This window comes from Zalophus californianus, chromosome 10, assembly GCF_009762305.2.
Source record: "Zalophus californianus isolate mZalCal1 chromosome 10, mZalCal1.pri.v2, whole genome shotgun sequence".
NCBI lineage: Eukaryota > Metazoa > Chordata > Mammalia > Carnivora > Otariidae > Zalophus > Zalophus californianus.
Window position 1 is genome coordinate 61,191,900 of NC_045604.1, and position 21,954 is coordinate 61,213,853.

Consider the following 21,954-nt stretch of genomic DNA (forward strand, 5'->3'; position numbering starts at 1 on the left):
CAGAGGTCATCACTAGTAATGCGTAAGAGTTCCTCCTGGCCCTCATTCTCTCCAACACTTGACTTTTCATGAACCAAGATTATATTTAATCATACTTCCAAATTACTTCATCTAGCTTTATTCCAACATTCCTGACCCTGTTGGGCTCCTGATCAATATCCTTCCCCGTCCTGCTCTCCACCAGAAAAGGAACAGTGAGAATTATGTGCTGTGAAAGAAAGAGAAGTTTCTCAAGCCTCTCTCTTTTCCTTCAGGGAGACTTACTCCATTTAGCCTTTAATTGCCTCCTTAATTGTTTTCTAAATGCCACAGAACAACTTAGCCTTCGGAAGAAATTAACTTTATTGTATCAACTTCACTGTAGCCTTCCAGTTTTCTTTTCCCTAATGCAAACTTGTTACTGCTATTGCCCTCACTAGATAGTCTTTAACACACAAATGGAAGGAATGTAGATAGACGGGCAATTTTTCATAAATCAGAAGAAAGCAGAGAAGGAAGAAAGAGATTTAAGATGTTTGTGTTTAACGGGGAAATCACCTGTGGTGAAATCAAAGGAGCTGTGATTAGTGAAACATAAAAGGGTCTAGGGCTGTGCTGGAAAGGAGTGAAAAGGGATGGAAAAGTTGTTGAGACACAAAGTGTTCTGTGCCAGGCACCAAGTCATGTTATTAGTGGAGACAGCTTGACCACTGCTGGGAAAGTGATACCAGCAATCAGAGAGGAAGTCACTTCAGATTGAGGAATTGAAAGGAAAGCAATCAGATAGAGGGATTAAAATGAGTACAATTTGTCATGCTCTCTTCAGACACATCAAATGCTAACAATTAACGTGTTCATAATTTCAGGAGTGGCTGCACAGGGAAAACTAATTTATTATAATTTTTGTTTAGAGCAGTTTTAGGTTCACAGCAAAATTAAGGGAAAGATACAGAGATTTCCCAATATCTCCAGCTCCCATACATGCACAGCGCCCCCTATTATCAGCATCCTCCCCCAAAGTGGGATATTTAGTGCAAGTGATGAACCTACATGGACACATCATCACTCAAAGTCCATAGTGTACATTGAGCTGCATTCTGTGAATTTGGACAAATGTATAATGACATGTAGGTACCATTAAAATATCATACAGAGTATTTTCAATGTCCTAAAAATCCTTCGTGAGCCATTTGTTCATCCCCCACCCCAACCCTGACTTATTTTTTTCTTTTTAATTTTTTATTGTTATGTTAATCACCATACATCATTAGTTTTTGATGTACTGTTCCATGATTCCTTGTTTGTGCATAATACCCAGTGCTCCACGCAGAACATGCCCTCTTTAATACCCATCACGAGGCTAACCCATCCCCCCACCCCCCTCCCCTCTAGAACCCTCAGTTTGTTTTTCAGAGTCCATCATCTCTCATGGTTCGTCTCCCCCTCCGACTTACTCCCCTTCATACTTCCCCTCCTGCTATCTTCTTCTTCTTTTTTTTCTTAACATATATTGCATTATCTGTTTCAGAAGTACTGATCTGTGATTCAACAGTCTTGCACAATTCACAGCACTCACCATAGCACATACCCTCCCCAATATCTGTCACCCAACCACCCCATCCCTCCCACCTCCCACCACTCCAGCAACCCTCAGTTTGTTCCTGAGGTTAAATATTCCTCATGTCAGCAAGGTCATATAATACATGTCTTTCTCTGATTGACTTATTTCACTCAGCATAACACCCTCCAGTTCCATCCACGTTGTTGCAATGGCAAGATCTCATTCCTTTTGATGGCTGCATAATATTCCATTGTGTATATATACCACTTCTTCTTTATCCATTCATCTGTCGATGGACATCTTGGCTCTTTCCACAGTTTGGCTATTGTGGACGTGGCTGCTATAAACACTGGGGTGCACGTACCCCTTTGGATCCCTACATTTGTATCTTTGTGATAAATACCCAGTAGTGCAATTGCTGTATCGTATGGTAGCTCTATTTTCAACTGTTTGAGGAACCTCCATACTGTTTTCCAGAGTGGCTGCACCAGCTTGCATTCCCACCAACAGTGTAGGAGGGTACCCCTTTCTCCACATCCCCGCCAACATCTGTCATTTCCTGACTTGTTAATTCTAGCCATTCTGACTGGTGTGAGGTGGTATCTCATCGAGGTTTTGATTTGGATTTCCCTGATGCCGAGTGATGTGGAGCACTTTATCATGTGTCTGTTGGCCATTTGGATGTCTTCTTGGAAAAATGTCTGTTCATGTCTTCTGCCCATTTCTTCATTGGATTATTTGTTCTTTGGGTGTTGAGTTTGAGAAATACTTTTTAGATTTTGGATACTGGCCTTCTATCTGATATGTCATTTGCAAATATTTTCTCCCATTCTGTCGGTTGTCTTTTGGTTTTGTGGACTGTTTCTTTTGCTGTGCAAAAGCTCTTTATCTTGATGAAATCCCAATAGTTCATTTTTGCCCTTGCTTCCCTTGCCTTTGGCGATGTTTCTAGGAAGAAGTTGCTGCGGCTGAGGTCGAAGAGGTTGCTGCCTGTGTTCTCCTTTAGGATTTTGATGGACTCCTGTCTCACGTTTAGGTCTTTCAACCATTGGGAGTCTATTTTTGTGTGTGGTGTAAGGAAATGGTCCAGTTTCATTCTTCTGCATGTAGCTGTCCAATTTTCCCAACACCATTTGTTGAAGAGATTGTCTTTTTTCCATTGCACATTCTTTCCTGCTTTGTCAAAGATTAGTTAGACCATAGAGCTGAGGGTCCATTTCTGGGCTCTCTATTCTGTTCCATTGATCTATGTGTCTGTTTTTGTGCCAGTACCATACTGTCTTGATGATGACAGCTTTGTAATAGAGCTGGAAGTCTGGAATTGTGATGCCGCCAGCTTTGCTTTTCTTTTTCAAGATTCCTCTGGCTATTCGGGGTCTCTTCTGATTCCATACAAATTTTAGGATTATTTGTTCCATTTCTTTGAAAAAAGTGGATGGTATTTTGATGGGGATTGCATTGAATGTGTCGATTGCTCTAGGTAGCATTGACATCTTCACAATGTTTGTTCTTCCAATCCATGAGCATGGAACGTTTTTCCATTTCTTTGTGTCTTCTTCAATTTCTTTCATGAGTATTTTATAGTTTTCTGAGTACAGATCCTTTGGCACTTGGGTTAGATTTATTCCTAGGTATCTTATGGTTTTGGGTGCAATCGTAAATGGGATCCAATCCTTGATTTGTCTCTCTTCTGTCTGGTTGTTGGTGTATAGGAATGCCACTGATTTCTGTGCATTGATTTTATATCCTGTTACTTTACCGAATTCCTGTATGAGTTCTAGAGTTTTGGGGTGGAGTCTTTTGGGTTTTCCACATACAGTATCATATCATCTGCAAAGAGTGAGAGTTTGACTTCCTCTTTGCCGATTTGGATGCCTTTGATTTCTTTTTGTTGTCTGATTGCTGTGGCTAGGACTTCTAATACTATGTTGAATAGCAGGGGTGAGAGTGGACATCCCTGCCGCGTTCCTGACCTTAGGGGAAAAGCTCTCAGCTTTTCCCCATTGAGAATGATATTTGCTGTAGGTTTTTCATAGATGGCTTTTATGATATTGAGGTATGTACCCTCTATCCCTATACTCTGAAGAGTTTTGATCAAGAAAGGATGCTGTACTTTGTCAAATGCTTTTTCTGCATCTATTGAGAGGATCCTATGATTCTTGTTCTTTCTTTTGTTAATGTATTGTATCACGTTGATTGATTTGCAGATGTTGAACCAACCTTGCAGCCCAGGGATAAATCCCACTTGATCATGGTGAATAATCCTTTTAATGTACTGTTGGATCCTATTGGCTACTATTTTGGTGAGAATTTTTGCATCCATGTTCATCAAGGATATTGGTCTGTAATTCTCCTTTTTGATGGGGTCTTTGTCTGGTTTGGGGATCAAGGTAATGGTGGCCTCATAAAATGAGTTTGGAAGTTTTCCTTCCATTTCTATGTTTTGGAACAGTTTCAGGAGAATAGGTATTATTTCCTCTTGAAATGTTTGGTAGAATTCCCCTGGGCAGCCATCTGGCCGTGGGCTTTTGTTTGTTGGGAGATTTTTGATGACCGCTTCAATTTCCTTAGTGGTTATAGGTCTGTTCAGGTTTTCTATTTCTTCCTGGTTCAGTTTTGGTAGTTGATACATCTCTAGGAATACACCCATTTCTTCCAGTTTATCTAATTTGCTGGCATAGATTTGCTCATAATATGTTCTTATAATTGTTTTTATGTCTTTGGTGTTGGTTGTGATCTCTCCTCTTTCATTCATGATTTTGTTGATTTGGGTCATTTCTCTTTTCTTTTTGATACGTCTGACCAACGGTTTATCAATCTTGTTAATTCTTTCAAAGAACCAGCCCCTAGTTTCGTTGATCTGTTCTACTGTTCTTTTGGTTTCTATTTCATTGATTTCTGCTCTGATCTTTATTATTTCTCTTCTCCTGCTGGGTTTAGGCTTTATTTGCTGTTCTTTCTCTAGCTCCTTTAGGTGTAAGGTTAGGTTGTGTATTTGGACATTTCAGGTTTCTTGAGAAAGGCTTGTATTGCTATATACTTTCCTCTCAGGACTGCCTTTGCTGCATCCCAAAGATTTTGAACAGTTGTGTTTTCATTTTCATTGGTTTCCATGAATTTTTTTAATTCTTCTTTAATTTCCTGGTTGACCCATTCATTCTTCAGTAGGGTTCTCTTTAGTCTCCATGTATTTGAGTTCTTTTAAACTTTCCTCTTGTGATTGAGTTCTAGTTTCAAAGCACTGTGGTCTGAAAATATACAAGGAATAATCCCAATCTTTTGGTATCGGTTGAGACCTGATTTGTGACCTAGGATGTGATCAATTCTGGAGAATGTTCCATGGGCACTAGAGAAGAATGTGTATTCCATTGCTTTGGGATGGAATGTTCTGAATATGTCTGTGAAGTCCATTTGGTCCAGTGTTTCATTTAAAGTCTTTATTTCCTTGTTGATCTTTTGCTTAGATGATCTGTCCATTTCAGTCAGGGGGGTGTTAAAGTCCCCCACTATTATTGTATTGTTGTCAATGTGTTTCTTTGCTTTTGTTATTAATTGCCTTATAAAAGTGGCTGCTCCCATGTTAGGGGCACAGATATTTACAATTGTTAGATCTTCTTGTTGGATAGACCCTTTAAGTAAGATATAGTGTCCTTCTTCATCTCTTATTACAGTCTTTGGTTTAAAATCTAATTTGTCTGATATAAGGATTGCCACCCCAGCTTTCTTTTGGTGTCCATTAGCATGGTAAATGGTTTTCCACCCCCTCACTTTCAATCTGGGGGTGTCTTTGGTTCTAAAATGATTCTCTTGCAGACAGCATATAGATGGGTCTTGTTTTTTAATCCAATCTGATAGCCTGTGTCTTTTGATTGGGGCATTTAGCCCTTTTACATTCAGGGTAACTATTGAAGGCATGAATTTAGTGCCATTGTATTGCCTGTAAGGTGACTGTGACTGTATATTGTCTGTGTTCCTTTCTGATCTATGCTGCTTTTAGGCTCTCTCTTTGCTTAGAGGACCCCTTTCAATATTTCTTGGAGGGCTGGTTTTGTGTTTGCAAATTCCTTTAGTTGTTGTTTGTCCTGGAAGGTTTTTTTCTCTCCTTCTATTTTCAATGACAGCCTTGCTGGATATAGTATTCTTGGCTGCATATTTTTCTCGTTTAGTACTCTGAAGTAATCATGCCAGTCCTTTCTGGCCTGCCAGGTCTCTGTGGATAGGTGTGTTGCCAATCTAATGTTTCTACCATTGTAGGTTACATATCTCTTCTCCCGAGCTGCTTTCAGGATTTTCTCTTTGTCTCTGAGACTCTTTCATTCTTTCCTGCTTTGTCAAAGATAAGTTGACCATAGAGTTGAGGGTCCATTTCTGGGCTCTCGATTCTGTTCCATTCATCTATGGGTCTGTTTTTGTGCCAGTACCATACTAGTACAGCATCCTTTCTTGATCAAAACTCTTCAGAGTATAGGGATAGAGGGTACATACCTCAATATCATAAAAGCCATCTATGAAAAACCTACAGCAAATATCATTCTCAATGGGGAAAAGCTGAGAGCTTTTCCCCTAAGGTCAGGAACGCGGCAGGGATGTCCACTCTCACCCCTGCTATTCAACATAGTATTAGAAGTCCTAGCCGCAGCAATCAGACAACAAAAAGAAATCAAAGGCATCCAAATTGGCAAAGAAGAAGTCAAACTCTCACTCTCTGAAGATGATATGATACTGTATGTGGAAAACCCAAAAGACTCCACCCCAAAACTGCTAGAACTCATACAGGAATTCAGTCAAGTAGCAGGATATAAAATCAATGCACAGAAATCAGTGGCATTCCTATACACCAACAACCAGACAGAAGAGAGACAAATCAAGGAGTCGATCTCATTTACAATTGCACCTAAAACCATAGGATACCTAGGAATAAATCTAACCACAGAGGCAAAGTTCTGTACTCAGAAAACTATAAAATACTCATGAAAGAAATTGAAGAAGACACAAAGAAATGGAAAAACGTTCCATGCTCATGGATTGGAAGAACAAACATTGTGAAGATGTCAATGCTACCTAGAGCAATCGACATATTCAATGCAATCCCCATCAAAATACCATCCACTTTTTTCAAAGAAATGGAACAAATAATCCTAAAATTTGTATGGAATCAGAAGAGACCCCAAATAGCCAGAGGAATATTGAAAAAGGAAAGCAAAGCTGGCGGCATCACAATTCCGGACTTCCAGCTATATTACAAAGCTGTCATCATCAAGACAGTATGGTACTGGCACAAAAACAGACACATAGATCAATGGAACAGAATAGAGAGCCCAGAAATGGACCCTCAGCTCTATAGTCAACTAATCTTTGACAAAGCAGGAAAGAATGTCCAATGGAATAAAGACAGTCTCTTCAACAAATAGTGTTGGGAAAATTGGACAGCCACATGCAGAAGAATGAAACTGGACCATTTCCTTACACCACACACAAAAATAGACTCCCAGTGGTTGAAAGACCTAAACGTGAGACAGGAGTCCATCAAAATCCTAAAGGAGAACACAGGCAGCAACCTCTTCGACCTCAGCCGCAGCAACTTCTTCCTAGAAACATCGCCAAAGGCAAGGGAAGCAAGGGCAAAAATGAACTATTGGGATTTCATCAAGATAAAGAGCTTTTGCACAGCAAAAGAAACAGTCCACAAAACCAAAAGACAACCGACAGAATGGGAGAAAATATTTGCAAATGACATATCAGATAAAGGGCTAGTATCCAAAATCTAAAAAGTATTTCTCAAACTCAACACCCAAAGAACAAATAATCCAGTGAAGAAATGGGTAGAAGACATGAACAGACATTTCTGCAAAGAAGACATCCTAATGGCCAACAGACACATGAAAAAATGCTCCACATCGCTCGGCATTAGGGAAATCCAAATCAAAACCTCAATGAGATACCGCCTCACACCAGTCAGAATGGCTAGAATTAACAAGTCAGGAAGCAACAGATGTTGGTGGGGATGCAGAGAAACGGGAACCCTCCTACACTGGTGGTGGGAATGCAAGCTGGTGTAGCCACTCTGGAAAACAGTATGGAGGTTCCTCAAACAGTTGAAAATAGAGCTACCATACGATCCAGCAATTGCACTACTGGGTATTTACCCCAAAGATACAAATGTAGGGATCCAAAGGCGTACGTGCACCCCAATATTTATAGCAGCAATGTCCACAATAGCCAAACTGTGGAAAGAGCCAAGATGTCCATCGACAGATGAATGGATAAAGAAGAAGTGGTATATAGACACAATGGAATATTATGCAGCCATCAAAGGAATGAGATCTTGCCATTTGCAACGACGTGGATGGAACTGGAGGGTGTTATGCTGAGTGAAATAAGTCAATCAGAGAAAGACATGTATCATATGACCTCACTGATATGAGGAATTCTTAATTTCAGGAAACAAACTAAGGGTTGCTGGAGTGGTGGGGTGTGGGAGGGATGGGGTGGCTGGGTGATAGACATTGAGGAGGGTATGTGCTATGTTGAGCACTGTGAATTGTACAAGACTGATGAATCATGGATCTGTACTTCTGAAACAAATAATGCAATATATATTAAGAAAAAAAAAGAAGATAGCCGGAGGTGAAGAATGAAGGGGAGTAAGTCGGAGGGGGAGACGAACCATGAGAGATGATGGACTCTGAAAAACAAACTGAGGGTTCTAGAGGGGAGGGGGGTGGGGGGATGGGTTAGCCTTGTGATGCGTATTAAAGAGGGCACATTCTGCGTGGAGCACTGGGTGTTATTCACAAACAATGAATCATGGAACACTACATCAAAAACTAATGATGTAATGTATGGTGATTTACATAACAATAAAAATTATTTAAAAAATAAAGAAAGAAAAGAAAAGAAACCAAAAAAAAGAAAAGAAAAACATCAAAGCTACCTCTGAAATCATACCGTTTAATCTTGAGTTCATCCCATTATTTTTGCAAATGCTTTCTCCTGGTGATTGAATAAATCAACTGGACAGCCAAGACTAATACAAGTAAAATTACATGTGATGTTGCATTTTGCCAGTAAAAATTCCCTATATTTGTGGAATCAGATAAAAATATGAAACAAATTGCTTTGATTCCTAGGTTGGATCATTAAATGCATGCTTCCTTGCAAGGAGGAATTTCCAAGTTGATTTATATGAAGCTAGGGAAGGTAAGACAAGACTGAAACTCGTGAAATGTGAAAATTCTGATTCTCTGACATCTTTCTCTTTAGATTTTAAAAAGAAAGTGTTTTAGAAAGAGGAACTTATTTTTTTTTTTTGCAACCACAACTATCTAAATTTAATTTAATACAAAATCACGACTATTAGTGTTTTCTTTAAGGGAGCTAACAGGGGTCTTTTAATTTGGTTCTGATTGCACAGTTGTTTAGGTGTTATATGCTTAGCCTGTCCTGAGGTATAATACGGAGTCTACTTTCAATGTCTTAGATATCCGAGTGGCTAAATTTGCACGTGGAAGAAGCATTAACTTGGCCCTTTCTTATAGAGGACGACAAGCCTTGAACGCCATTGGCCTGGAAGATCAGGTACCTTGTTAAGACATTTTCCTTGTAAAAGATAATACTTGCCATTTTCCAACAACGTTGCCAAACTTCTCACTGTCTGGTGTGTCGCTTGGAAATGTGAACAGAAGTAAATATTTTGCTGAGAGTACTTTTGCTGATAATGTCTTTGGGATGATACAAATTTCCTTAGATGTATGTGTAGGAAAACACTCTGCATGGGGCTTCAGGAGTCCTGGGGTTTCCTCCTCATGCATTGCTTGCTCTCTTCTGTGATCATGAGAAAAATCACTTATAACCTCTTTCACACTGAACCACTTTCCTTAATTGTAATACATGATTTAGACCAGATACAATTTAAATCAATTCCAAAATCTAAAGGTTAAAAAAAAAATCAAAACCTAAGATTTGGAGGAACATACTTTTCATTAAGTTTCCATCATACTGTGCTTCCCATAATCCTTTGCATTAATTTTTAATTTTTTGAAAATATTTGAAAAATCACATTTTAAAACCGATGTCTAACTTATTTGCATGATGCCACGTTATGGTAATTGAAATTGATATTTCTGGTTTTATTTCAGATTGTATCCCAAGGCATCCCCATGAGAGCAAGAATGATTCACTCTCTTTCAGGGGAAAAGTCTACAATTCCCTATGGGACCAAGTCACAGGTCGGTTAACCCTGAAGATAGTGTTTGCTTGCAGTTGAGTCTAATGTCTGGAATGTGACTCTTGCTCATTGGCCCTTCCTTTCCTCTCTAGACCTTTCTTTGACATTGTCTGTATCAGTCTACCACTCAGAAACCTATACTAGTTAACAAGTTAATTGACAGGAGGCCGTTAAAATAGGGCCCAGTTTCTAATAACCATTCAATAGGAATTAGTTACGTTGTCATCACTATTAGGCTCTTTTTTGCCTGTACGCATCGCTCATGGTGGCCTGGGACACCTTTTCTCTCCCATCTCCTTTTAATTACATAAAGAAGATTACCATGTATTTATTGTCAAGCATAAAATGCAAGAACAACTCTATAGGGTTTTCCCCAAACTGACTCTTTTGCCCCAAATTTAATTATAATAGAATTTATAGAATGAACCAGAAATTTTTTCAGTGCTGTATAATTCTACAACAACAGAGGCCAGATGGTGATGTAATTTACAAAAGAAAATCCATTATCCTGCTTTGTGTTTTTCTTATCTTTACATAGTAACACACAGAGTTGGGGAAAGTATGTATTTTTATCTAATATTTACACCTTCTAAATTTGTTTCTTTGAGAGAGAATGAATGTACCAAACATCTATCAACTAGAGAAAAACCCAACTTGCTTTATCCAACAAGGCCTCATTTTATTAAGTGCAGAACCCAAGGGAGGTTTATATTCTTTGTCTCTGAGCTCCCACAGAGCTCCCATTGCAGGTGGATCAGCAATTCTCAGATTCCACTGGGATCTTGTCAAAATGCAGAGTCTGATTCTGTAGGGCCAGGATGGAGGCTGAGATTATGCATCCTAAATACACCCAGTTGGTGTCTGTGCTGCTGGTCCGTGGACCACGTGTTGGGCAGCAAGAGATAAAACACAGGTGCTCATGGAAACAAGGTCTGTGTGGTGCTTGAAGCACCTCACACCTGTTAGCATGCTACTATCAGAAAACAGAAAGAGAAACAGAAAATAGTGTTGGGAAAGATAACAGAGAAATTGGAACACCTGCACATTGTTGGTAGGAATATAAAATGGTGCGGTCGCTATGAAAAACAGCCTAGTGGTTCCTCCAAAAATGAAAAACAGAATTTCCATATGATCCAGCAGTTCCCCTTCTGGGTATATATCCAAGAGAACTGAAGGCAGGGACTTGAGGAAATATTTGAACCCTCATGATCATAGCGGCATTATTCACAACAGTCAAAAAGCAAACGTGACCCAATGTCCATCAATGGATGGATGGATAAACAAGACGTGGTGTACACATATGTAAGATAATGGAAAATAAAATAATGGTTTCTGCCCCTGGTTCCTGGCACAGAACTCCTAAAACTCCTGTAATTTCCTAAATGATTAAAGCACTAGGAGATCTTTTGTTCTAATATTTGGTCTTTGACTGTGGTTCCTCACACAGAACTCCGAAATCCCTTGGAATTTCCTGGGTGATAAGAGTATCTTTTGTTATAATCAGGTAACTCTTGGTGGGCTCCTGGATGGGGGCTGGTCACCAGAAAGACTAAGGCATAATAAGAAGCTTGGAATTTTCCCCACAGTGGGGAGAGGGGCTGGGAGTGGAGTTAATGATCCATCATGTCGTGTGATGGAGTCTTCATAAAAATCCCAAAAGTATGGGGTTCAGAGAACTTCCAGGTTCGTGCACACACAGAGGTGCTGGTAGAAGAATAGCACACCCATAGAGGGTGAACACATATCTTGCCCTACACATCTTTCCATCTAGATGTTCATCTGCACCCTTAACCATATCCTTTTATAATAAACTGATAAACAGTAAATCAACTGTTTTCCTGAGTTCTGTGAGCTACTCTACCCAGTTCATTGAACCTGAAGAGGGCCTCAGGGGAACTTGTGATTTATAGCCAACTGGGTAGAAACCCAGGTACAAGCTACATTGCCATTGGCCTTTGATGTGTGTGTGGGGGGGTGCAGTCCCATGGGACTGAGCCCTTAACCTTTGGGATCTGAGGCTATCTCCAGGTAGATGGTGTCAGAATAGTTAAATTGTGGTACAGCGAGCTTGTGTCACTGAGAAATTGCTTGGTGGAGGACCCCGCCCCCACATCTGGTGTCAAAGTGTCATGCGTGTGGTAATAAGTGAGAGTAAAGAAGACACTCCCCAGAGGAGAAGGGAGGTTTTTCTATACAACATGCTTTGGAAAACTATTAAGGCTTAAAAAAAGGGAAATCCTCACACCTGCTACAACATGGTTGAAACTGGAGGACTTTATACTAAGTGAAATAAGCCAATCACAGAAGGACAGATGCCATAGTACACTTATGTGAGTATCTAGAGTAGATAAATGCATAAAAAAAGAAAGCAGAATGGTGGTTGCCAGGGCCTGCAGGGAGGGAGAAGTGGGGAGCAATTGTTTAATGGGTAGAGAGTTCCAGATGTGTAAGATGAAGCGTTCTGTGGAGGGATGGTACAGCTGGTCACGCAGCCATGTGAATGTCCCGAATGCCACTGAACGGTACACTTAAAAAGAGTTAAGATGGTAAATGTTGTATCATGTGTGTTTTACTACAATTCAAGTTTGCTTAAAAAGTGGTTGAAAAGTAAAACATTCCAACAACTAAGCGCCTATAGGAATGTGGGGGGGTGGTTGGCGGGGAAAGATCAAAATTTTCCATTTAGTGACATTCTCAAATAATAACCCACTGATTTGGGCATTATAAAAACATAGGTACAGAGTCTTAATGCATTAACCAGGCAGAAGAAGGAAGCAGAAGGAAGTCTACTGACCATCCATAGGCAGATAAGCATTTTTGGATAATTAATATGTCCTGTTTCATCGGCCCCAAACTGAGCGTGGTGCTGTAGGAAAGAACAGGAGACTTACACACGCAGGGCCAGTGTAAGCCGTACATATTAACTGTAACCTTTCTGTAAACAACTGTCTGCCTGTGCACCACACCCCTTGCTTGTGCTACTTACTGAGGACCAGAGAGGAGCTTGCAACCTCGTGAGGACAGACGGTAGTCAGGTTTTTATGGAAAGAACTCTTCTGAGTGATGCTCAGCTGTGTGGTTCAGAGAAGAGGGAGGTTTAGTTTTCAGAGACCTCACAGAGAAAGTGAGGTTTGAGACAGACATCTTGTTTAAATATTAAATCGGCACCAAAATAACATTTTTCGCAATTAAACGAGGGTCCATCTATGGAGGGGAGTTGGGTGAGACCAGAATTCTAAAAAAAAAAGTAAACTTTTAAGTGCCAAGTGTGTATTGGATAAGAAAACTCATAACGTACTTTCACTATAACACAGTCTTACAGCGATCAGCAACCTTGGGCTCTTTGGATCCAACCACCTTGCTTTACTGATGAAGAAATAGGCTGCATGGGTACATGAAGTCCACACCAGGGGCGACGCAAGGCAGGTGTCCTCATGCACAGTGGCCGGCACCCCACGGTGTAGAAAGTGCTCCCAGGAGTGCTGAGCTGGCTTCATTAGTTGCACTCTGGCTTTTGCTAAATTGAGAGGGACTGTAGTAATTGTCCTACCTTTGTCTTGGATTCACAGGGTATTAGCCAAGTAGACCAATTCCGACATCATCCCCCCTCACCTCCCCAGGGACTGAGCCAATAAAGTGTGAGTAGACTGAGGAGGAAGACATGGTTCAGAATATCAGGAAAGTTAGATGAGCAGAGTGACTTGGACTTGCGCCTGAAACTGGCTTCCTTACCCAGCACCGGGGGAGGGAGGGGGCAGCGCCCTCTCCACTGACGGCCAAGAGGGTGAAGGTGTTGGTGGGAGTTCCCATTTGGGGCCTTGACTACGTTAGAAGAGGCAGGAAATGATCGCTTGCCCACGGACCCTGCCGTTCTCAATTCTTAAGAACTCAGTTAATGCTGAATTTGCAGCCACCTCTCTTTCTTTGGTTTGCATTATTACTTTTATAACAGGGTCGAACACGGAGCCTCCTTTAAGAACAACATAAAATTGGTCTGAATCGCTCAATTCCACAGCCTGTGGAAGTGCAAAGCCCTCCCCGTGACCCCAGGATTTTGGCAAATCCTCAGGCAGCCCATCTTCTATTGGCCTCCCCCCTTCTCCCAGCCTCCCTCCTCCACCTGTTTTCTCTGCCCTTTCTTCCTGGCCAGGGTCAGACTCTTCCAGTCTTGCTGGTTCCCACCATCTCCCTCCCAAATTGCCCTGGGAACTGTCAAAATATTCCCTGATATACAGAGCATGTCAGAACTCCCCAACTTTTTTAACGATGCAGAAAAATAGATTTTTAAGATTTTATTTAATTCCAACGCAGTTAATATACAGTGTTATATTAGTTTCAGGTGTACAATATGGTGATTCAACAATGCCCTGTATTACTAGGTGCTCATCACAACAAGTGCACCCTTGATCCCCTTCACCTATGTCTCCCATCTCCGCACCCACCCTAGCTCCCCAATCCTCACCCCTAGCCTCCTATGCCCCAAGTGGAGAAATAGCACCCCCTTCCTAGAAAACGTCCCCGTTTGCAGGCTTTCTTTCAGGATATAGAATGGAAACTTGTTTTTCTAATATACTTGACTACATCAAAAACTAATGATGTACTGCATGGTGACTAACATAACATTAAAAAAAAAAAAGTCAGTGCTGAAACTACTGTTTTACAAATCTCCAAAGGAGATTATCCAACTTCCTTTAGGTTTTATTAATGATGTTTTTGGTTACCAGGGCCACTTAATACTTCCTCACTTGTTTGTTCTTTTTTTTTTAATTATTGTTTAATTTTATTAAGGACCTTTGTGAAGGTTCACTTGAAACAATTTAGTCTGTCCAGTCCAATTGAGTCACGAAGCGGCAAAAGCGGGCAGTTTGTGTTGGGTCAGTAATGTTCATTTATACTTACTCTACTACATGGCTGGGAAGAATACACAGAATTGTACAAAATGCAATATGATGAGTAAGGACAGTTGAATAATGACGCATAAAGTAGATTAAATTGTAGTCATTTGAGCTGTTCCTTGAGATGTATGGCTGTCAGCTGGAATCCAGCATTCTTTTTGTTGCTGTTTTTGTTTTGATAAATTAAATAAGTTCGATAAAGTGATCCAAATAGGAAATCTGGAGCTCGAATATGAGAATTATTTCTTTGTAGCCTTCATCAGAGATGAGGGGTTCCCCCCCAGCTTTATTGAGAAACAATTGACAGACATCACTCTATAAGCTCAGGGAGAACAGCATGATGGTTTGATTTATATGTATCATGAAGATTTGTCTGTTCTCATTCACATTTTCTCTTCAGAAGATCAACCTTTTAGAATAGGCATTGGAGAAGTGAGGCTTGATGCGGGAGGCTCTAACTTTTGCTCATGATGCAAGGCTGCCCCCGGACCCCGGAGAGAATTGACAGGGACCCTCTCCACAGGACCAGCGTGCGTATCGGTTCCCAGATGATGCAGGTGTCAACCAAGCCTCGCAACCGAGATGGAAAGAATACTTTCCCCACATCAATGAACCTTCCTAATTTAAATGTTTCCTAACATAGTCTGAATAACAAGTGTGGTTTCTGTTGAAACGAGGTGATTAATGACACAGAAGACTAGAAAACAGAACAAAGAGGCAGAGAATGAAGAAGTCCTGTTCATTTTAATTTATAGCAAAGACACAGGAAACCCCCTCCTCAGTCATTGTCTTTGTAGCATGACCCAGTTATTTTTACACCAACTATACATTTAGCTGTTAATATTAAATGTCTACTTTTGGATGAGGTGAAGATTTATAAATTAGCATATTTGCATTAAATGATGTGACGCTTCTCAATTTGGGAAACACATGCTTTAAATTTTAAAGACTAGACTCACCCTGAATTGCAAGTCTGCATTACCGCTTTTGTGGGCTCTGGGTGGGCACTTTTGTCTTTGTGGGTCCCTCTCTCTCTGAAACAATAAATATTAAAAATTAGATTTTATGAATGCATTGGTATAAAGATCAATCCAGGCTGGATTCATTCTCATATATTCGTTATATTTTTTGCTTCTGATTTTAGTATCAACTAAAATTAAAACATTTTCATGGACCCCTAAAAGTATGTGGGCCCTAGGCATTGTGCCCTCTGTGCCTCAGGGAATAGTTGGCCCTTGCTGAACTGTCCTATAAAGTCGGAGAAAAAGAACACACTGTCCCAGGAAGGGCTGATCCTACTTCTACCAATACTTTGGGCCTCCCTCCCCACTCCTTTCACGTTGAAATGAATGCCTTCAAAGTAGTCTCTTTAGGAAATAGTATGTTTATTCTAGTGATGCTGTCATTACTAAAGTTTTTCTAACAGCTCGATTTGGAGACCTAAGATGAAAATGTGAGATTTTTGAGATGTTGTTAAAACAAAACTATCTTAGTGAAAATAACATATTTTTTTTTTTTGCTGTAAAAAGAGGATTTGGTTTTTGTGGTATCAAACCTTAAAAAGCCTAAGTTTAAACTTGAACATTGTATTATATGTATTTGGTCAAAGTGTTTATTTTTTTTTAAAGGCTACTTAGCTAAATGGTTATAAAACTAAGTTTGCAACCTTCTGCTAGATATTTCCTATTGCTGAGTGAATAATGTGAGACATATTTGTCCAATTCTCCAGAAGCAAATAGTATCTACTGTATTTTTCTTGCAGTATATTCTTTCTCTAAGCAGAGAATATCTAAACAAGGAACTATTGACTGGTAAGTCCAATGCTTTATTCAGCAATTGTCATTTCAGTAAAGTGCATGAACCTAACTAACCTTGTCACATGATTTACTGGGATTTGCTTATGATTCATTTTCATGGGTTATTCATGGGTTATTAGGGCAGGGTATGTACAATACAAAGTCCTTCTTGAAAAGTAGTTGTGATATATCCTCCGGCATCTCTCTCTCATCTTATCACTGATCAAAATAAAAATCATTTGTTCAACACATTCTATTCCTGCTATCTTCTTAGCACTGGAATGAATGAGTGCTCACTCCCCGAAAAACTCATGGACTAGAGGAACAGCAGATACCCTCGAAGAACGAGCAAAGTGGCACAATTAGCCCTGCACTACAGAAAGATGAAGAGCAGTACTTGGAGGCTGAAGAGGGCTGTGGTCTTTAGAGTATTGCGATAATCCCTGGGTGCATCAACCAAGCCCTGTACTAAAAGCTAGAGCACAGGAGGCAGAGGGGAGGGCGAAGGCTCATGATATTTGTGGGAGACCAAGTAGATAGAGGATATAGGAGGTTGAAAAAAGAGGAAGTTGTGAAATGTGCTCTGAAGACTTCAGTGTGTTACAGACCCACCCATTAATGGAAAAGCCACTGGATTGCAAATTAAATTTGTAGCTTGGATAATCAGTCCAATCACCTGCCAGGTAGCCCTTGATCATAACAGTTTTTTCTCCTCATCAGCATTTGTGCTAATCAGGTCCATTCCCCACAAAGCATGACACTTGAGTAATTCTACTATCTTTTAAGTCAATTCCTCTATGCAATCCAGCAGCCTCTGAGTTTTGGGGAGCAGAGATTCTTTGTGGTTTATCTGTGTTTCTCCACAGCCCCCTACCCAGTGTGAGTTTGCAGTGTGTCTGTTGAATTGAATTCAACTGGCAGGAGTCGTCTGTGAAGCTCACTCCTGCTGATTCACCAGGGACTTAAGAAATAGGGCTTAGTAGTCTTAATCCTACTTCCTTATTTATATTTGCAAGACTATCCTTTGGATGGGTAGGTGTTGGGGGCAGGGATAGGTTGCTAGATATACTCATATTGATCTCAAGAAGCCCCAAAACAGCTTTTTTAAAAAAGTAGTCTATATCAGACCTAAGACAATCTGTTTAGAGCATCTTCTGAATTTATTAGGATAAAAATGAGAGCAAACATTCACTGAGGTACCAGGAAGTATGTTAAGTGCTCTATATGCATTGATTTATATAACCCTCCCAACAGCTCTGTGAGGTGGGAACTCTTTTCCCTCAGTTTTACAGGTGGTGAAGGAGGCTTCCAGAAAAACCACCCCCACCCCCTAGCAGTCCATACTGTTAATAAGTGGTAGAGTTTGGGCTGGAGCTTGCGCCCTTACTCTAAAGTCCATGCCTTTAACCCCTAGAGTCCGTGCCTCCAATATTACACACGAAACATCTGCTAACAGTAGGAGCCACAACTTGGGAAGAGCTGATCTTGGTGGACAGACCAGAAGCTCCCAGACCTGGTTTTCCTTAGGAATGTACTGCACGGTCTATAATTTCATAAATGCCATAAATACGTAAATAAAGTGAACATGGACTCTCTTCGCTCCTAAATGTTGTTTGGCATTTGAATTCTTTCACACAGTTGTCAGTCCTTTAAACAAGTGTGTGAGCCGCCGGCTTCCCGGGCAAACACCGGCTCCTGACCGAACAGCACCCCATTCCCCGAGACACAGGAACGAAATCATTGCCCTGTATCCCATGTAGGATTGTTTCTTGGCTCACTGTTCAGCAGGGGATGTTAATAATTGTTAAGCAAAGCAAGCAGGAAAAGGACATGTGGTCACGTATGTGTGATAAATCCTGCATGAAACAAGTTTCATAAGTTTTCTTACAGTATTCCTCAGGGCCTTTATTCTAGTATATGTGCTGCCAAAGCGAGCACCAGGGCCTTTATTCTAATGGTCGGCACGGTGGATTTTCTAGAGCAGCGCTGTCCGAGACATGACCACAAATGGCAGTCACATGTGTAATTTAAACTTTTATATGAACCACATTTAAAAGCCGAAAAAGAAACAGGTGAACTTAAGTTTAACAATATGTTTTAACCTAATAGATCCAAAATATTATCGTTTCAATGTGTAATCAACAGAACACAGTTATTCATGAGACTTTTTTTTTTTTTTTTTTTTTTGTACTGAGCTGCCAAAACCCAATGTGTACAACACATCTCCATTCAGTCTAGCCACAGGGGGCTGAGAACCAGGACCGCACAGCTCAGGGAGGTCCGAGTGTTAGCATTTTGCTAATGGCTTTGACCACAAAATGGTTTTGATTAGGAAGCATATCCAGGACTAGTGTTCTGTGGAAAATTCTTTGGGGTGTATTAGTATACATTTAAATTAAAAATATGTTTTTTATTTTTTTAAGATTTGATTTATTTATTTGACAGAGAGAGAGAGGTTGAGAGAGAGCACAAGTAGAGGGAGCAGCAGGCAGAGGGAGAAGCAGGCTCCCTGATGAGCAGAGAGCCCAACGAGGGGCTCGATCCCAGGATTCTGGGATCAGGACCTGAGCCGAAGGTAGATGCTTAAGTGACTGAGTCACCCAGGTGCCCCAAATAAAAAATAAATTTAATTTGATTTAATTTTTTCAAAGGTTGATTCCACAAACACATTTTGTGTTTATAAAAGATATCCATAGTGGTTCCAATAAACTCTTATTTCTCCGAAGTTATTTTCCAAAAGAGTTCTTAAACACAGATAAATAGATCTGATTTGTAGCTTTAACAACAATAAATAGCCTGTAATTATATACCTCTTACCCATTAAAATTAATAGGGACAAAAATAATATTTTACTCTTATGACAAGAATATAATGAATTCACTACTTTCTATAGATTGCTAGCAGGCAAAATAAAAAAGCACCAAATAATTTGATTCTATTTATTGAGGAGTTTTAAATCCTCTTGCTCGTTTTTTTTCTCTAAGTGTTCCAGTGTTTGATTACAAAAAGAATTAGTATCAAAAATCTTTATTTGCGACAACATGACTCAGAAGTCTAGAGACTTACTAAAAAGAGATAAAGAATCAGACATAGCCTGAGAAAGGAGTTTGGCTGAGTATTTCTAATCACAAAGTCTTAAGTTAGAGGCAACTTTTAAAATATGTGCTGCCTGTTTCTTTTCCAGGGTGACAACTGTCATAGCAATGTAAAAATTTGCATGATGGAATTGGTTGGATTTTTTTTTTTTTGAGGATGAGGATAATTGATTTGTATTCATTATTTTTACTACCAAATTATTCTGGAACATTTGCCAAATAGCTGTCAAATGACCATTTTAAGTAATTTTTACATTCTTAAGAATAAACATCTCTAACCCACTGTTCTCAGACAACAATGACTATTTCAATTCGATTAAGTGAAATGAGAATTGAAATTGTATTTCTATTTGGTTTTCTTCTTTGTCTCCTCAGCTGCTGAGAAATACCCCAATGTGAAGGTGCACTTTGGCCACAGGCTGTTGAAATGTAATCCTGAGGAAGGAGTGATCACAGTGCTTGGGTAATCACCAGTCAGCCTGTTGACTGCAGAGGTGAAGGGTTGACACAGAGAACTGGATCTGTAAACTTTGTTCTCTGGCTTATTTGAAAGAGTTAAATGATTACCAAAAAGGGATTCAAAGGATTTCAGGTCAAAAACCAGCCTTGGCTGCCTTCTGAACACCAACACCAGTGATTCTTCTTGATTCTGAACCTGGCTCAGCATCCTGCCCCTGGTGGCCATCCTCTTCAAACGCTCTCTGCCCTTGAAACAGATGACACTCCACTGCTCTGTGTTTCCCCTCCTCTTTCTGGAAATGATTTGTCTGCCTCTCCTTGGCTGCCTCTGTTTCCTCTGAAGTTCCTAGTCCCATGTCCCATTCTTGCGATACGTCATGGATTCCCAGTCCGCTCAGCGACCACTTTTAAATTCACTTCACTAAAATGAACCTCTCTAGGGCGCCTGGGTGGCTCAGATGGTTAAGCGTCTGCCTTCAGCCCAGGTCATGATCCCAGGGTCCTGGGATCAAGTCCCGCATCGGGCTCCCTGCTCCTTGGGAGCCTGCTTCTCCCTCTGCCTCTCTCTCTCTCTCTCTTTGACTTTCATGAATAAATAAATAAAACATTTTAAAATGAACCTCTCTAGCCCATGCCTCTGTCTTCACTCTCTTCACTCTCCTTATTTCAATCCTAATCCATGCTACTTTCCTGTTCGACACCTTCATAGGTACCTCTTGCCATGACCTCAAACACATCTTAAAACTTCACCATCTATTTCTCTCCAAGCATGTCTACTCCTGACTTCCCTAGTGCTATCACCCAAATCATTAGAGTCATTCTTGTTGTGCCCTCTTCCCTGTTTCCTCCCATTAAATCTATGACCCCTGCCCAGTCTTTCTTACTCCCTGATAGCTTCTGAGCCTACATCTTTCTCCAGAGCCCCGTGGTCTCTGGGCTCTCACGTCTGCACACACAGGTTGCTGCACTCACCTAGTCCTCTCCGTGTCCCCTCCCTCCTGAACTCTGCCTCCAGTTCAATACATCCAGTGCCAAATGAGTTTTTCTAAATTACCACACTTCCTACATCAACCCCCCCAGTGGAAAAAGTTATTTTCTCTCTTTTGCCAGAAGAATGTATTTAAACCTTTTGTCTTAACATTCAAAATTCTCTTCTTCTGCTCCCTCTTTTCCCTCCCCACATTGTCTTCTTTCCCTGAGCTTATCTCCCGATACCCTGCACTCAAGCTAAACACACTGCTCTTGGCAAGTCCTGGGCACATCCATGCTGTGGTCCGTCCCTTCCCTCACTCTGCCTTCTTCTGGAGACTCCCTCCCTTTGTGCAGGGAGCTTTAGTCACACTCCCGTGGCCTGGCATGTCTTTATTAATGAGTACAGTGATGCTATTCTCATCACCGTCTCTCAGGACAAGGGCCATCACCTTCATTCTATAGCTATTGACTCCAAGCTCAAAAGTCAGATATGTACAAGTGAGGAGGGGCCCCCCTGAGTTGCTACGTTTTTATACCCAAACAGATGAACATCATCATTTTTAACACTAGACTGTTGTTATTTTTTTTAATGGTCCACTTTATTTTTCAGATCTGACAAAGTTCCCATAGATGTCACTTACGACCTCATTGCAGGATGTGATGGAGCATACTCCACTGTCAGAAGTCACCTCATGAAGAAACCCCGCTTTGATTACAGTCAGCAGTACATTCCTCATGGGTACCTGGAGCTCACCATCCCACCCAAGAATGGGGATGTAAGTCCTTTCCCTTCTTTGGCTCCTCCCCACAGCCGTCCCACCCCTCGGACTAGGGAAGACACGTATTCTAGTGCACTTGTTCTTGGCAGCATGTCTGGATGAATTCTCAGGTCTGTCATAGTCCCTTGTAAGGCATAAAAAGTTGGGTGTGCAAATATCCCTTTAATAATATCACTTCTCTCCCTTGCCTT

At 40.7% G+C, this 21,954-nt stretch overlaps 1 protein-coding gene across 1 annotated transcript in view; it reads left to right on the forward strand.

The window, feature by feature from the left end:
* Nucleotides 1–21,954, forward strand: part of KMO (kynurenine 3-monooxygenase) — a 58,596-nt gene that overhangs the window by 11,483 nt on the left and 25,159 nt on the right. The window contains 6 exon segments of the mRNA XM_027611264.1: nt 8,671–8,740; nt 9,021–9,118; nt 9,679–9,768; nt 16,425–16,473; nt 19,929–20,016; nt 21,595–21,760. Coding sequence (XP_027467065.1) covers nt 8,671–8,740; nt 9,021–9,118; nt 9,679–9,768; nt 16,425–16,473; nt 19,929–20,016; nt 21,595–21,760 — 561 coding nt within the window.